Source organism: Rhipicephalus microplus, chromosome 5 (assembly GCF_043290135.1).
Source record: "Rhipicephalus microplus isolate Deutch F79 chromosome 5, USDA_Rmic, whole genome shotgun sequence".
NCBI classification, from domain to species: domain Eukaryota; kingdom Metazoa; phylum Arthropoda; class Arachnida; order Ixodida; family Ixodidae; genus Rhipicephalus; species Rhipicephalus microplus.
Genome location: NC_134704.1, coordinates 30,531,097 through 30,549,442, shown reverse-complemented (window position 1 = coordinate 30,549,442; position 18,346 = coordinate 30,531,097). Strand labels below are relative to the sequence as shown.

Below are 18,346 nucleotides of genomic sequence, written 5' to 3'. Positions count from 1 at the left end.
GTAGACTACGCCGGCTGCACTGGAAGAAAAAAAAAAGAAGAAACCTCACAGGATTCTTATGGATTCGCCAAAGACGATTCGAAGGCTAAAGTCTACTTTTGTGCGTTTCAGTCGATGCATTGATCTCCCTTACGAAAGCATTCTGCACCTTACCTGGTTTTCTTACCGCCCCCTATGATCGGCCGACCTTTGATCGAGCAGCGACGTTATGTGATTAAGTCGTCGGATGACGTCATGTGATGTCACTTTACAGGGTGTCCGTGTCACGATGACGACGTAGTCGCGTGATGGTGAACTTTTGCATCATGGCGCTGGCGCCGGTGGTCAACTTTCTCGTTTAGTGAGCTTTCGCTTTGATAAAGCAACGAAGTAGACGGCAGGTGTACGCGCAAAATGGGTGTCAGTGTTTAAGAAAGCCCTGCATTTAATGTTTGGAGAGGAAACGGTGGCGGAAGGTAAGGTGTGAGGTCGTGATTGTACGTTTTGTTGCAGGAGGAACAATGCACGATGCACTCACCTGCTGTTGCGTACGTCTTGCTGCGCATGCGCAGTAGATACGAGTGAAACGGACGTCATTTTTTCCACCCTGAAGTGCCCCTTGTTCAGATGGAGAACGATGGGCCGGATACACGCAGACAAGACAGCTGCGCCATCCGTCGTACGCTTTCAGTCACGCTTTATTGTTCATTTCATTAACTAGCCTAGCTCATGGCAGCCCGGCTATGGTTATGTACAAACATACAAAAAAACAATGTACATGATATATACACAGAACTTCGAAACTTTGTACACACAGGAAGCGATTGCCCGCAGAAACGCAAAAAAAAAAAAATACTTTCGTGGTATACAAGAATACAAAGCTCGCCAAGCACAGCTGCAAGGCGCGGCCTTCAAAAGCGCTCGGGAATAAAAGGCTACAGTGGATCTCCTTTTGACGACGACCGGAGAAACGCTAATGATGACGCTGTAAAAAGCAAGAAATCCCGCTTATGAACGACTCAATGCTAAATTAGGCATGGTGCTGAAGTTTCACTACGTGTATCAGAAAATTTGTTTTTTTTTCCGACCTCTCAAAGAACATGTTTGCCTGAAATGTTTTGCGCTTAGAAAGCAGTCGAAAATAGCCGTGCTTTAAGCTAGCAGCGGCAAGCAGTCGCAATCGTGTTTATAGGAGCGCGTGTTGGCAACACTAATTACACGGGTTTTTGACGGGGGACCTTTAAGGTTGCCATTGGAGGCCGACGGCTGGATAATATGACAACTTTAGTCTTTGACGATTGCATCCATAGCAGTACTAATTCCACGAGCCTTTGTGTATACGTGCTGGATTAATGATTTTGAATTTCCAGCAATCTCCGTTTTCCCCATCGTTAAAATGGATCAATGAATTGTCTGGTTAGTTCAAGCGATCATGTCTTTCGAATAGAGTGACATTTCCATTTGACGGCAGAAATGCCGCTTTCTTCAATGGCAACCTTGAGAAGGCTCTGTTCGGTCCCCTTGAGCACAACCACAATACTGCAGTGTAATAGCGGATATAGCCGCTCCTAGAACACTCAACAGCGCTTCTGGTGTCTACCACAACCACCGGTGCACAAGTGACGGAACACATTCACGGCATCGCAAAGGAAAATAAATTACGAAGCGAGACAGTGAGTGACCGCTTTACAAATGATACAGCGCAAGAGCTACTGCTTCCGCGGACGGCTCAAGTGGAGTTGAAACAGCCTCGCCCATTCAATGCTCGTGCATGGTTTCGTGCTATGAGAAGTGAAACACTACATTCAATCCACGAACTTTTTTAGGTGTCGCTTTAATCTAATACGTATCGCGCTTGAAGTATCTACGACGATGTATTGTTTGACACGCGACATATGTGCTCAGCGCGAGCGTACTCAGTACACATTTATTGTTGATTAACTATAGCCTGTATGAAACCCTGAAAGTATCCAGCTTCCTCTGTTAATAAGCACTTTCGTATGCGATGTGAGTGTAATTTCATCTTGAGGTACATCGAACCGCGAACCGGCATCTCGATGTAATCTTGCGCGCTTCGCCATGGTTCCGAGAAGGGCTGCTTCCATTCAGAAAACGCTCGCGTAGATTACGCAGACACCGCGGCTTTTATGGCTGGACTATACGCGCGCTAATGAGTCACTGTTTTATTTGGTTTATCTTCGCTTATAGACGTGTTTAAGAGACCGCTGCTTGTTGCAGGATTGTTCAGGTTTCAATACCTTGTGGACGATGGGGCCAAGGTAACGCATTTGCTCAATTATAAGCGTCCCCGTCTTCCCACGGTCACGACGTTCAAATAGGGGTGCTGCTTACGTTTGGAGAAATCTGGCACGTTTCGAACAACATCGCGTTTCCTGACAGTTTCGTTTCGGAAAAGGGGAATATGCCTAAGATAACAATCAATAAAAGTATACAATTTTTGAGTCTGAGATTGTTAACAAAATTGATTCTTATTAAGGGAGTGACCTGATACTGCGTAAACCCTAACACGCACACGACGGAACACACAACATACGACAACTGACAATTTCATTCGAACGAGAGATGTGATTTGCGTGGAAGAATGAAGAAAATGACAAACACCTTTTTTAACGTCACCTTTATGTGTATTCGTGTTGTTTTAGCCCGTTTGATTATGTAGCGTCATCGTGTGTAACAACCACCCATGTAATCTGTTTGGACACGCAATATTTACCGCCCATTAGTTATCCTTGGAAGAAAAGAATCCAATTTGGTTTTCAGTTAGCTCTTACGCATCTGCAAAAGCTTATAATGATGACGTTGAGACAATACTTCGGCTCTGACGTCGATTTCTTATGCTACAACAACAAATGTTTGCACAAACTTGCACAGACAACCTTGCCAGTGATGTGGCAGACCTTTTTGGTAAACTCGCGTTTTATTTTCAACGAATCAGACGATTGCATTCTTGCGAGTCTCCAAGACTCCTACTCGAGACATTCGTGAGAAAAAAAAAAAAAATCCGATGCTGAGCGCATGCAGATTTTTTTACTTGTTTACTTTCTTTACTTTTCATTTTTCTTTTTTTTACTCACGATGCGGGACATATCACCAGAGAAGACTGCTGACCAATGGGAGAGCCAGGTCCGCAGCCAGGGCAATGCCTAAGGAGACCCCCCCCCCCTCACCCTGCGAAATTCTGATGAAAGGGGGGGGGGGTGTTTTACTAGAAATAAGTAATTAAAATAAGCGTTTTTTATAACTAAAATAGTGAAGGCCTTAATTAAGTGTGCCTTCCCCGAAAAAAAATTGCTGGCTACGGGCTTAGGAAGAGCGCACTTACGAAAAAAAGAGTTTCGTGAGTTCGGCCGCTGATGAGGTCGTGTGCGCGCATTTCCGTCGTTCGAATAAAGTTGCCGTTTGCAATCGTACGGTAATTGTACCGCGTGTCGTCTGGGTCGCTCGGGACTGCACGCAGCAACAACATCGTCGCGGCGCGTACACAACTTACGACAACCCTATACGCCGGTTGCACTTTCTTAGTTCTCGTGCTGCAGCAAACCAAAGCGGCTTCGCGAGTCGTAGACCGAAGAGGTGCCCGAGAAAGACAGCGGTGCTCCAGAACGGCGAAGCAGCACGACACTAAGCGCACGGAATCAATTAATCGTCTTGCTTGTCGGCATGCCCGAAGAACCAGGGAGCTGGCGGCGCTAAGCCTTGTATAGAAGCTATGCCTCTACATTGGCGGCTCCTGCAGCCGCGACCACCTTGACCCTTCTCCTTCTCTCCGGTTCTTCTTGGGCCACGGCTACGTGAAGGGGAAGAGGAGGAGGAAGGGACAGAGGCGACGATTGGTCAACACCGCGACAGACTGCAAAGTTGTAGCTATGGTTGCTCCCTTATCAAACTAAGTCTTATACCATTATGTGCGTCGGTGGAATAACATTCCGACTAATAAGTTTTAGCGCGAAAACTTGGCATGCACGCAAGAAGAAAACACGTCAGAAGGGGATGTGTTTTCCTATTCTCCTCGGCTTAAGTGTCTTTTTTGTTTTTTGACGTGTTTCTTGGTCTGTTGTGTTTTCTTCTTGTGTGAGTGTCAACTTTTTGTGCTATAGTCTTACGCTGTTGAACGCGAGGGTACTGGTTCGATTCCCAGTCACGGCTGCGCCGTTTTGGTGACGTTAGCGCCCGCTGTTAGTAAGCGTTAGCGTTAGCGCCCGCTGTTTCTTGTCTACACATGGTTTCCCTCAGAGGGAGATGTAATTTATTTTACAAGCATCGCGGTTCGCGGTGGTAACGGCTACATTATTTAACTATAAGTATTAGTTTGAAACGTCCACGCACTCGATGTGCTATACTAAAAGCATGGCGCGAGTTTGTAACGGCCAACGTGGAGGAGTTGCTGCACGAGTGAGAATTAGGAAAACTAGACGAAGAGCAGGAAATCAATGGCTGCGCTAAAAATTTGTCCCTACGCTCGCTAGAAGTGCGAAATTTTTGAAGTAGTTGTTTGCGTTTTCAAAAGTACAGCGTTTATACACCTACGCTTCTAGTGCCTAACGCACGAAGGAGTTGTGACTGTTTTTGCACCGAAATCTTGGGACTCTCGCATGGTTACGTTTAAACACGTTTAAAGAGAGAAACTGCGTGGCATTTTTCCTACCACAACGTAACAGAGCGTAGCAGCATGTTTCCATGCCGCCACTTTGTACTTTTCTGACCCCCCGGAGTTTGACTATCCGGCAGAAATGCGAGCCATGCTAATTGGACGAAGTTTACCGATAACTCTGACAAGAAAACAAACAAACAAATAAAAAAACACGTGGTATCAGTCTTTCGTGTTATCCACCGCACGCTACTTTTTGAGGCTTTCGATTTCTCTTTGTGACAATCTGTTTATAGGCGTTGAAAGCATTTGTTTACAACAAGTAAATCTAATATTATGTCTATATACGGCGCACTTGGGGAGACTACAGCAACACGCAATTCAGAACAGGCAGAGCGTGTCGAACGCACAGGGCAACATCAAACACCAGGACGAACATGCTATATTCCATGCTGCTTACGTAAAAGAACGATCTACGGAAGGTGCGCATGCATATAAGGCGTGTAATGGGAGGTGGTTTCGCGAAATTGGTTCACTTCTGTGCATGTGGGGTCGACTTTGAAATATGCAATTATAGGACCACTTAGGTGTACTATCTACATGAGCGAGGTCTAAAACTACAATTTCGGTGATAAAGGTGAGTATATAAGAAATGTTATATGTACATGTCGAGTACGCGAAGTGCGCCTTGTTTAATTTCGTTCTAAGGAGCTTAAAATAGAATACTAGACACATCCTACACATTCTGATGGGCTACATAGAAGATGTGTTATTGAATGTTTTTTTTTTATTTTGTTGTGAGCACAACTACACAAGATCTACTAACTTTCTTGTCTTTTTCTTTGTTCTGTTTATTGAGATGTGAAAGCATCTCGACCGAAGGCTTCGGGAGAACAGAGTACGACGCGTCTGTTATCACGATTGCTGTTTATTTTGTAACGCGTACCTAAATATTTCGTAACACTTATCTGGGCTAAACTCAGCAGCTGAAAAGGAGTAAGGGATCGAAAATTGGACAGAGAAAGGTGCCAGTTCTGCATATATTATGCAGGTAGTCTAATTGAAGACATGCTGATGCTTTATTTTTATATGTATTTTTTAAAAACACGTGATTTACACGTATACAGAAAGCGGTGGTTTCAGAATAATTGCGAATACGGTCGTCGATCTTATACCAACCACTTATTTGTGCCGTATACGTTTACTCTCTTTTTTTCACGTCTTGATATTGTTTTCGTGCTATTCATGACCTTTCCTACATGTTCAATAAGTATATTTTCCCCGTTTCATTTTCTAATCTATGCTCTCGGTCCTCTTGCGATGTCTAAAGAATTGACTATATAAATGACTAAAGTGCAAGGCCTTCAATATTGTAATTATAGTTGAAAAAAAAAACGCGAGAATCAATCCACGTGCTGCATATTAAGTGCTTTTAATGTGAGCCTTATGTCTTGGAACGGGAAATAAAAAGATGCAATTTTCGTTACTAAGAGCTGCAAAGTGCTCGGACATTCGTTCTTCCAGTAACAACCTAGAAATGATGAGTAGACGAAAGGCGTTATACAGGACTATAGGCACGCCTTTATACACCTTTATTCGCACGTGTACGTGGCAGCCGCTCTCGCGTAACCGCTCGGAGTTTGTAGAAGAAATCGGTGCAGGTGCGGCGAGGCGGAGGAGCAAAGGTGCTGTATATTTTCGTGCATTTGGAATGTATACAACATGTTGAATTTTGGCTAGAGGAGCAGAATGTCTCGCGTTTTGTAAAATATTTCGCGTGAGTCACGATGGAACTAGTCGACTGAATACACCTTCCAGAAAGAGAGTTGGGTGTTATCAACAAAAAAAAAAAAAACTAAAAGAGAAAGTTGATTGTGTAAATTTCTGTTGAAAAAAATTTTGAGTGTTGCTTTTTCTTTTTTTGATGCCGAGACCTCGCGTATATCTGTTGTGTATGTTCCTGAAAGAGCGGGTTCGTACTTCTTTTTTCTCTGATATAGCATTATAGCGAACTACAGCAGGCATGAAAAGTAAATTATGTATTGGAAAGGTTCGCTTGCGCCGAGGCGTTCACTTGGCGCGTTCACTTGATTCACAGGTATACACCTACCAGACAACACTGCCATTTACTTCACACATAGTCACTTCACTATACTCACTTTGTTCAATTTTGCTGTTTGCTTCCTGCTACTTTTTTTTTACGCCAGCATTGTGAAACGAGAACTATAGCTATGTCATTCGCGCTGAGTTGAAGCAAACAATAAGTAATGAACATAGCAAATATTTCGAAAAACCATACTTACACGTTATTGAATCAAGTTTATGACTCTTTGCATTAGTCAAAGTGTTCGATAGTTATTTGGTTATTTTAGTTTTGTTATCCCGTAATTCACTTAGCAAGAGAAGCAATCAGAGGTTATCGCTTTCCTTTCTCGTTTTGGGATGATCGAAAACCACACAAACTAAGCTAAACAAGAAATGGGATACCATGCGACATCGCATCAGGCTAAAAGAGGAGATTTGAGCAGAAGAAACGGCGTTCATAAAACTTTAAATTTTTACTTTTAATTTTGTTTGAAGGAAGCAAAAAAAAGTGGGGAGATGCTGCCTTGATAAACTATTTAGTGAGAAACAGTCACAATATGGCGGAGGATGATTATTTACATGGCCAGTATGTGGTATTCCTGCTGTTAGGACACCGATGCTACTTTAACAGCAAAGGACCTTGATTGTGTAAAAGGTCTATAGTCTAATTATGTACCGTTGAAAACAAGTAATAAAGTTTGCAATGTCCTCCTCTCCATAGGTATTTTCCTATAGATACACTTGACTGGATGCACGTCTTTAGTGTTAACCTCGCGTAAAAAAACCATATTCTCATCTCCCTACCTTACCATCGTCATTCATCACTTTTTTGATCTCCTGTCACCGTTCCCCAGGGTATAGAGTAGCAGGCCTGAGCAAACTGTAACTCAAGCTCGTCTCCCAACCTTTCTGTCAATAAATTCTCTCTCTCTCTCTTTCTAAAGGGAAATCTGGCGCTAGCATCTATGTGAACTGCAACGCACGGCACCTCAGCGAGCGTGGGAATGATGTGTAGTACACAAATTTACCTAGTCTTAATTTTGTATGACTTGGTGCTGCTGTGTCACGAAACGACATTATGCAAATGTTCAACAGTTGTACTTCACCAACCTTAACCTTTTAGACTCACCAATACAAATCGGGTCACGAAGTTCACAATGGTCCGTTCTCTTACTCCAAACGAAACCGAAACAGAACAATAAACGAAATACAGGTGCGTTTGAAGCCCGCAAGACTAGGCAAACCTGTGCACTATCATTCCCCTGGTGTTTCAATGATCGCAGTGCCAGAGTGCCCTCTGGTTGATTTTAAGAAACTCTATACTCATCTCTACATCTATATACTACGCCGCATTACATACACAAAAAAAAGGTTATTTATTCACGGTACGACTTCCACATTCTGAGCTGACATAAAACACGCACGCACTTTTTCAAATCTCACATTCGTTCGCACTACATTCGGACACCAATGAGATTGTCTGAGCATGGTGTTCACACGCCGTTTCACGCTCCACTTAGTTGTGCAGGCTTTCTCGCGCCTAAGATCTGTCGGACACAGGAAACTAAAAATTGTAAGAAGCTTACTGTAAAAAGAAAAACAAAACAAAAAATGAGTGGAGTCGACTTTAATCCTAGGCATAGGTGCCTAGTAGCAGCGCTTGCACCTTGGCGTTCGTGTGCCCTAATGTAATCCTTTGTTTAGCCTTGTGTTTCGTCACAATCTCGTAATGGATCACGGTGGCCACACATATTATCGGCACGTGGTTGAGATATGCGCCTCTAGGTGCCGCAACGATCTTAGCGACTCACAAGAAAACTGACTCTTTCAACAATTTCGTTAAGTTAATTGTTGATCATTCATTAACCAAACAGTTGATTTGCTTTTAGTTTAGGTAAGCTTCTGCTCTGACATGATAACTTTAAACTCATACTATAACTTTCAACTCGACCCTTAAAAATCAATTTGGTGCCAGTTTGATTTCTTGAAAAGAAATGTTCTGAATATTTGGAAAGTCAGAAGTGAGCGCTCGACTGGAAGGAAAGGAAAGAAGAATGTCACTTTACAAATAAATGATCGTAAAGGCCCCTTTTTCTTACGAGGGTGACCCAGCCTACTTCATTTCGTTTGTTATTTTGTTTGGTAACTAAGAACGTAGATACAAACACACACTACTTGTGAATTAAAACGTTAGGCCTGTGGAGAAGGTGAGATTTGGATACAGTGTCATCCCTCTCCACTTCTCTTGCACTGCATATGTTCTTTATTTCAAACGCACATCAAAATATTTATAAACGAAGGTTTTTAAACTGCACTGACGTTTTATCCCCAGAGTTGAACACTGAACGAAGCAAGAAGCCCCGTCACCTCCTTGCGAAATGGTGTGAGCAACCTGTACGCTGAGCTTGCGTACTGTCTATTCTGAGGGCGACCCCATCCTCATAACTCTCTCGATTTATAAATGCCTTTCAAAAATTTAAAGTCAAACTTCGTGTAAACATTTGTTCGAATGCATTTGTTCTGTCGTTATTTTCTGTAAAACAACTGTAAAGGTTTCATACGTGCCATGTACAGCAAGTCAAGCTTGTATCATGCGCGAAACGGCCAGTAGCAAAATAAGTGTTGAAAACCCTCGTGTGCTGTAAGTATAAAATATTGCACATCTTTTTCGATCGCAATATCCTGTTTCTCGATGTCCGCGCTTTGTGAACATGTATTTATGATATTGTGGAAGCAACTACGGAAGCACCTGCACTCTTTTATCAAGCTGAAAAGGTTCCCTTTCCTTGTATATAGAGTGCCATAGGCTATAGTAAGTTCTTGCTCTCATATTAGTGGGGTGTCCACAAAGGCCTGTCATTTCCGAAACAGTGCATCGGAATCTACGTATCGCCTTTTGGCGTGCAGTTCTGGCGTTAGCTCCGCTGTTTCCGTTGGAAGATATGCCGGAAATCTACAGTCGAGCCAAAACAGCGGCCGTGGTGGGGAATGATATGATATGTCGTTGGAATGTAAGTCGCAAAATAAATAGTCACCATTATTGTGTGACGCGAAAAAAAATTAATAGCAGCGCGGGACGAAGTGGGGTGACAAACAATGCAACGCTTGCGACAAAGCCGCCCCCCACCCTCCAAAAAAAAACACGAAAAAAAAAACGAAAACGGACGTCCGTTATTTTACCGTTTTTCGTTCACCGCAGTTTTGAGCACGATTCACCTGGAGCTATGGCGATGTCACTTAGGGTGTTCACTGCCAGACACACTACGCACACACAAGGACGATGCGGGCTCACACCGGAAGCTCAGGCAGCACCAGCCAGCCAGCGTCAGCAGCGCACAAGCACGGAAGCGCGCTGCCTGCGTTGAAGCGTCGACTGCGGCGTGGCAACAGCAGAAGCATGAAGCAGCAGTAACAGCAGCGCAGCGATAGCGACATCAGCTGTAGCGGGTGCACAAAGCGTTCTCTCTCTCTCTACAGATGCGTTTCAGACACGGTGCCAGTGGTGGTGGTAAGCAGAGTGGTGGTCACTTTACCACGGCGTCCGCACTGCACCATGGAGCGGCGAGGCGATGCACGCGGACTCGGGCGCGGACTTGGCCGCGGACTTGGGCGCGGGCTGGGGCGAAGCCTCTTTGTGTGCATCGGAGATGGCTCTGGAGCATGGCCTGCTGAGGGTTTATTCGGCGATGAGGCACACGCGGGGAAAGGAAGGAATGGGGACGCAAGAGTAGCGGTTAGTTGAGAAGAACCGTACAGTTAAACAAATGAGGTGATCCATAGTGGGCAGCGCACAAAAGGAAACACACAAGAGAAGGAATCAGGACAAGCGCTGGTCTAACAACTGAAAGTTTTATTTGAAAGAAAGCATATATATACATGTGTACACAGAAAATCAAGTGCTACGCAAGATTACTTCCGATCAATGAAACCAATCTCCTGTTCAGATAAAGAAACAGATGGCTGGCTAACGCAAATGCCAACACTCTTCGCCATGTGGTAAGCCTCAGCAATCTCACGTGTCCTTTGATTATGATGGCGGTCGATGATTGCGGTTTGCTCAAAAGAAGGAATACAACCGCAATCGCGGCAATGGCTGGCGAGGTGAGACAGAACCCCACCCTTTAAAGAATTTTCATGCTCCCGTAGCCTAATATTAATACATCTACCGGTCTGTCCTATGCAGACACTCCCGCACGAGCAAGGAATTTTATAGACTACCCCGGTCGAACATGCGGTATACTTCTTAACGTGCTTGATTGAACAAGTGTTATCAACCGCCCTCGTAATTCCCTTAACGCGTCTATGAATCTTGCCACATAAGCTACCCAATTTATTCCCACTTGAAAAAACAACGTCAACCCCATACTGCCCCCCAACTTTCTTTAATCTATGTGAAATGGAATGAACATAGGGAATCACTGCAAAACGCTTTTGCTCGCGTTGAGAGGTTGCTGGTTGGTTGGTGGGCTGCGCGTTACTATTTACTTTCTTTAGCAAACGCTCGGAAGCAGAAACGAGAAAGGCGGTGGGAAAACCCGCTGTCTTAAGCCGATCACACTGATTACGAAAGCTTTCCTCTGTGGCATGGAAACAAGATTTTGCGACAGCTGCGTGAAGGCATGAAGTGACTATACCATTTTTTACCAGTTTAGAATGAGCAGATTTAAAGTTTAGGAGGGGTTTAGCCGACCTGGGAGCGTATAACCAACAGACATGCGCATCCTGGAATCGCAATGTTAGGTCAAGGAACTGAAGCTCATTCATTTCATTGGGAACTTCACACGTAAACTGAAGACCCTGCCCCCTTTCCCTAAATGCCTTGAGAATGTTCACCTTATCATGTAAGCTACTAACACTATCCAAAAAAACCAAGTAATCATCCACATACCTAAATATACGAGTCCCCCAACCCTCAAAATCTCTTTCTAGATCGCGATCAATTCTACTCAACAATATGTCACTTAGGACCGGGGCAACTCTGGAACCTATGCATACACCTGAGGCCTGAACAAACAAATCCCCTTGCCAAGAAACAAAAGTAGAATCAAGATAAAAACGAAGAAGTTCAAGGAAACTTTGAACAGAAATACCACATTTGTCAACAAACCGCGTTTCTTCATTTAGTTCAGTGATAGTTTCCTTAACACATAGTAACAGAAAATTATGCGGCAGTGAGTAGAACAGGTCCTGAACATCGACACTGAAGGCAGACTTTTTTTCCCAAAGGTTCTGATTACCCAAGAAATCAACAACCTGTAGTGAATTCCTAACCAAGAATGGATCCACTAAATTCAACGAGCTGAGGTGGGTTTGCAAGTAGCCCGAGACAACGTGTTGCCACGAGCCACGCTCCGACACAATTGCCCGAAAGGGTACATCGGGTTTATGCGTCTTGGCGGAGAAGAACACCTGCAACTCCAGGCTTTTTGAATTCTTCGCCAAGGACCTCAGTCGTTCAAGCTTTAGGTCTGACAATAATAATAGGTCTGACAATAATGGTCGTAATCAGTGTGATCGGCTTAAGACAGCGGGTTTTCCCACCGCCTTTCTCGTTTCTGCTTCCGAGCGTTTGCTAAAGAAAGTAAATAGTAACGCGCAGCCCACCAACCAACCAGCAACCTCTCAACGCGAGCAAAAGCGTTTTGCAGTGATTCCCTATGTTCATTCCATTTCACATAGATTAAAGAAAGTTGGGGGGCAGTATGGGGTTGACGTTGTTTTTTCAAGTGGGAATAAATTGGGTAGCTTATGTGGCAAGATTCATAGACGCGTTAAGGGAATTACGAGGGCGGTTGATAACACTTGTTCAATCAAGCACGTTAAGAAGTATACCGCATGTTCGACCGGGGTAGTCTATAAAATTCCTTGCTCGTGCGGGAGTGTCTGCATAGGACAGACCGGTAGATGTATTAATATTAGGCTACGGGAGCATGAAAATTCTTTAAAGGGTGGGGTTCTGTCTCACCTCGCCAGCCATTGCCGCGATTGCGGTTGTATTCCTTCTTTTGAGCAAACCGCAATCATCGACCGCCATCATAATCAAAGGACACGTGAGATTGCTGAGGCTTACCACATGGCGAAGAGTGTTGGCATTTGCGTTAGCCAGCCATCTGTTTCTTTATCTGAACAGGAGATTGGTTTCATTGATCGGAAGTAATCTTGCGTAGCACTTGATTTTCTGTGTACACATGTATATATATGCTTTCTTTCAAATAAAACTTTCAGTTGTTAGACCAGCGCTTGTCCTGATTCCTTCTCTTGTGTGTTTCCTTTTGTGCGCTGCCCACTATGGATAAGTTCCAACTCGCCCGCCTTTCGGTGCTACAAATGAGGTGAATTGGGGCAAAATGATCTACCAGCAAGGAGGAGGAGGAAGGAAGGAAGGAGGAAGGATATGGAGGTTAGCACGTACCAGCAAGACTATACCGTTCTACTAGTGGTATTTCAGGCATAACGAAAGGTGAGGCTCAGGGGGATGCCGTCCCCTGGATTCTCTCTGGCAAAAAATGACACGGAAAATAACCTTACCTAGACGCGCTCGACCCTGGAATACTGCATGATATATTCCGAAACACTATGCGTACCTGAATTTCGGAGTCAAACCTAATGGTTACTGCAGTTGCGCTCTGCCGGCACTTTATCCCCGTCTGAAATACTCAGCAGAAGTTCGATACAGAAGTTGACCAAGAGCCGGCATCCCCCGTAGCGGTGTATAGAGCTTATGGTTCTCGACAGCCGACCTGATGGTCGCGGTATCGAATCTTGGCCGCATTTTCGATCAAGGTGAAAATGCTAGAGGCCCGTGAACTTGGATATATAGGTGCACGTTAAAGAACCTAAGGGGGTCCAAATTTCCGGAGACCTCCACTACTGCGTCCACCAACATAATCATGCCGTGGTTTCTGGACGTTAATATGAATACCGATAGCCAGTGCCTAGGAAAAACGTTATGATAGTTCTTGCTTATCGTGACGTTGTAGGGTGTATTTCACGAAGAATGAATATCCTACCAATAGCTCTCCATCTACGTACACATTAGGCACCCATATCTGATCACGTCAGTATTCTGTTATGCGCCACGTAGGATTTCCAGCGGTTAGCGTAAGTATACAACAACACATAGCACACACAACAGCGACGAGTACAAATATAGGCAGCGCACACAGAACAGGGCCAAAGCGCTCGGCATCTTTAAGCGCGTCAGCAGGGTCTATTCTTTTGGCCTCCTTGACTCGTGGCAGCCCCCGTGGGCTTCACACACAAGAGTCTACACACATTCGTGGTTCACTCGTTTCCTGGATTGTTATGTGCTGCAATAACACATATAGCATGCACACACTGTGCGGGCAAGGTTAAAGCTCAACCGTGCGCGCATGCGACTCGTGGAATGGAATAAGAAAAGTCAGTCAATCTCACTATATTCGTTGAAGATATTGAGAGCCAACCATACCGCGCAATACTACCGGCGGAACCAGAACACATGAGCTTTGTTTGGCTCAAACCTAAAGAAATACACGCGTGCGTTGTGAGAACGCAATTAACTTAGTATTGTTCATAAGAATGGAAGCTTGAACGAGTTGGTACGGGTTCATCTTGGCTGAACAGCGCACACGGGACGAGGACGGGACGGACGAGGACGGAGCGCTTGTATGTGTTCCTTTCTTTTGTCCTCCTCACGTGTGTGCTGTTCAGCCAAGATTAGCATTATTCGTTCTCTTCTTGGGAAACTCAGCTCGCGGTATTTCAACGAGAACATAGGTAATTAGTTAATTGATTAATGAAAGCGCGCATTTTTTTTTCAGTAATCTTGTGGAGCCGATGAAATGTTCGAGTAATTATTTGAACATTTAAGAAATGTGCGTGTCTGTTGGATGATCGAACGTGCCCGTCTTATGTTTGTGTAACCGCAGTCCATTAATCTCTCCGCCTTTGCGCGTGTCGTGGCTGGCGGCATATCGGGGCTATACGGTAAGACTCCGTACTCATGCAGGTGCTCCATATACCCTACCGGGCGCGTAGGAGGAGACGTGTGAAGAGGTTGCGACGGAGGCGTCCACAGCCCGCTTGGAGGCCTCTCGGGCCGCGTGCCACGCGAAGGACCGCAGCCTTCCCTCGGGCCCCGTGTACACGGCGTCCAGGCTCAGGCTGCGCGGCACTTGCTTGCCCCAGTCGGGGCTCGCGTCTCGCGCGGGCAGCGGCACTCCGTCGGCGCCCAACTGGTGGAACTCGGCGAGCGAGTAGAGCTTGAGCGCGATGTCCCGGCCCACCAGGTTGTTCACCACGGCCCACAGCGCCGGGTTGGCGCGCAGCAGCAGGTGCAGCCGCCGCCGCTGCCACGTCAGGTAGGTGCACGGCTCCAGCGCTGTGATGGTCACCTGTGCACCACACGGTTGGGAGTGTCTTGACTACCCAGGTTGCTTATACGTGCAAGCCCGCTCAAAGTTCGTGCATCGGTGTACGTGAAAGTCCAACCAAAGCAAACCTCCAGGGGAAGTTGGATGCTTGAAGAGATGAAAAATTCTGGACATTGTCAAATCCTTGTCGAATTTCGTAATGGCAGCCAATCAGAGAAACTTTAGCAGCCCTCTTGACCAATCGGAATTGACCAGTGGCAGAATTTGACAACGCCGCGATGTTTTACAATGTCCAGAAAAGCATACCAGGGCCTAACGCAGGCTCCAGAGACAGCCCCGTACAAGCATTATTGATCGGGGCTTCCCTGCGGCTTTCGTTCTTGTGTTTCCTAAGAAATTTGAACAAAGCCGTAGAATGTGCCCCAGCGACGCGAGTTAGCTTGATTTGTTATCTCGCTTAGCTACGGTACTTAGCTACGGAACAGAAACCTGGAAACTTACAAAGAGGGTTCAGCTTAAATTGAGGACGACGCAGCAAGCAATGGAAAGAAAAATGGTAGGTGTGACCTTAAGAGACAAGAAGAGAGCAGAGTGAATTAGGGAACAAACGGGGGTTAAGGATATCATGGTTGAAATCAAGAAGAGGAAATGGACATGGGCCGGGCATGTAGCGCGTAGACAGGATAACCATTGGTCATTAAGGGTAACTCACTGGATTCCCAGAGAAGGCAAGCGGGTTAGGGGGAGACAGAAGGTTTGGTGGGCAGATGAGATTAAGAAGTTTGCGGGTATAATTTGGCAGCTGCAAGCACAGTACCGAGTTGAATGGTGGAACGTGGGAGAGGCCTTTGTCCTGCAGTGGACGTAGTCAGGCTGCTGCTGCTGCTGATGATGATGATGTTATCTCACTTAAGTTTTATTCATTATTTTTGACTGTAGACTTAACACATTTGTTTATAGTCCACATGTGTATACCATTATATATTGGTAGCACCGCTACTGCACCAAACAATTACGTCATTGTGTATCCTATCGGTTTCTCCACATTTTAAATAACCAAATAAAGTTTTGCCATGCGTCTATTCGTAATCTACTTCTGCTTCACGCAATTTCCTCTTTCTTTCTTTCTTTCTTTCTTTCTTTCTTTCTTTCTTTCTTTCTTTCTTTCTTTCTTTCTTTCTTTCTTTCTTTCTTTCTTTCTTTCTTTCTTTCTTTCTTTCTTTCTTTCTTTCTTTTTTCTTTCTTTCTTTCTTGAGCTCGACTACCCGTAGGTAGAACGGTAGGAAGGAGACCACCCTGACTGACAACACTGCATTGATATACACGACGGTCAGCAGCAGACGACGCCCGATATTTTGTTTTTAGCGGCACAGTCAACGGTATTCGGTAACATGAAGGCTGCGAGAAGAATGTGAAAGGAATCGACTTCAGATTATGCTAGGCGTATATAGTACTCACCTGAAATAGCTTTTCACTACCTATAGGACACGACTCGTATTCTGGGGAGTCGATGAATTCGTTGGGTTGTACGTAGTGGAGTAATACGTCTTCGCAGGTCACTTGCAGTCTGTGCATCATGAAAAAAAAAATGTCGTCACGTCACATGACTGCCCATGTATAAGGGCGTTCGAAAATACTATTTTTCACAGTACGATGCAAAAATCCTTATGTTTTATTTGGTTATAGTCCCTATTCGTCAATATGAATGTTCCCCTAACTGTTTTTTCTTAATATTTAAAATCGCCAGCCGTTCACGTTGTAACAGAAGCATGCCACAAGTATGCGATAAATTTAATACCAGCGGCCACAATAGGACAAAATACGGAAGAAATAATACGCCACGTCACACCACTCGAGAAAGGCTTAGTATTTTACCGCGGCTACATCGACATCATTCGCGCGCCTACCAGTGACTACCGAGTGTGAAGAGTGAACTGCTGATTTGCTCGTTTAATGCCGCACTTATGTGCATAATAAGAGAGAAAGACAATCGCATCAGAAGAAAAGACAACTATCACAAATTCTGCCGCACCAGATGCGAATATTTCCCACTGTACTCACGCTGAGCATTACTATACCGTTTATTTCAAATTCCGTTGCATGCGGCTGCAAGAATGATTTTACGCAAGACATATGGTTGCCACCACGGAATGTTTTTTTTTTTATTTTTGTATAATGCGGCATGAATTGATGAGGTCATAAAACGTTGAATGCACCAATTCAACTGCTTTCATGCGTATGAGTCCCCAAGCCATTCTTCGTTTAGATGTTAAGAGATACAAAACGGAAGGTTAACCACCCAAATATGGCGGCACCGAAACCCGGCCGTAATATAGGCTGCATAGCATTATGCCGTGAGACGCAGCGTCGGCTTTTGTTGTTTGCTATTTTTTAAACGTCGGCTTCTTTCCATGCCTTTCTGCAATATATGCTTGATGGAGTGCAGCACAACGTCGGCTTCTTTCCACGTCGTGTTGCCCTCCATCAAGCACATATTGCAGAAAGGTGTAATAATTAATATAACTTGGAAATGGTTACGATGAAGCAAGCCTGACGTCCCCTTCCTATTCGTTATAACGACGTTTTAACTACAGTTCTTGTTAATGTTGATGCTACTCTTTCTACAATTGCGTTTGTGCATGGCATTTTGCGAGGAGGAACAACTTCATCTGGCCGAGAGTTTCTGACACGCACGTTCAAGGACACGCACGCCCGACCCCAGTCGACCTGATACTCTGACGAGATTGCATTGTGGTAGCAGCAGTCAGGCCGAGATCATGAAATGCCATTTTTGCCAGTCCTAATTAGTACACACTATATCAAACAACACTGCCGTGTGCAGGTGGTTGCGCGACCACTTACTTGCCGGTGAGTAGAATGGACACCCATTGGTCGGCCGCGGTGACGCCCTCTGTGGCGTACCTGCGTTCGGCGGCCAGGTGCACCACTTCGGCAGCACGTGTCAGCTCCACGAACCGATTTGTGCTCACCTGCGCTCGGCGGGTGAATGAGTGAGTGGGTGAGTGAGTTGGAGAGTGAGTCACACATGAAATCTCGTAAAACATGAAGAAAGGACAATTAATTTGGGTTTGTTTAAGACCTGGTATACCGAAACAACTTGTTAGCCTTCGTTAACCTGATAGTAACCCGTATCAGAAGCAGATTGGAGACAGCACTGTGTGGCTTTTGCTTCAACACCTCACACAGACCGCCTTGACACCTCACACAGTCCCACAGACCACCTTACGGCGCAAAAACATTCCTTGAACCATAAGGTCCGCGTTTGTCCTGCGCCAAGCGCATAAGAAAAGCCAAACGA

At 45.0% G+C, this 18,346-nt stretch overlaps 1 protein-coding gene across 2 annotated transcripts in view; it reads right to left on the bottom strand.

Annotated features, from left to right (window-relative positions):
• Positions 1-3,282: 3,282 nt before the first annotated feature.
• The window catches only part of LOC119173937 (popeye domain-containing protein 1-B), a 53,787-nt gene continuing 38,723 nt past the window's right edge, over positions 3,283-18,346 (bottom strand). The window contains exons 4-8 of one of the 2 annotated variants that reach the window (XM_075895122.1): positions 17,890-18,017; positions 16,486-16,594; positions 14,682-15,048; positions 10,207-10,341; positions 3,283-3,787 (exon numbers count right to left, since the gene is read on the bottom strand). In XM_075895122.1, coding sequence (XP_075751237.1) covers positions 3,708-3,787; positions 10,207-10,341; positions 14,682-15,048; positions 16,486-16,594; positions 17,890-18,017 — 819 coding nt within the window. In that variant the 3' untranslated portion in view covers positions 3,283-3,707. The remainder of the gene's footprint in view (positions 3,788-10,206; positions 10,342-14,681; positions 15,049-16,485; positions 16,595-17,889; positions 18,018-18,346) is intronic. The other variant, XM_075895123.1, reaches the window with a different exon arrangement.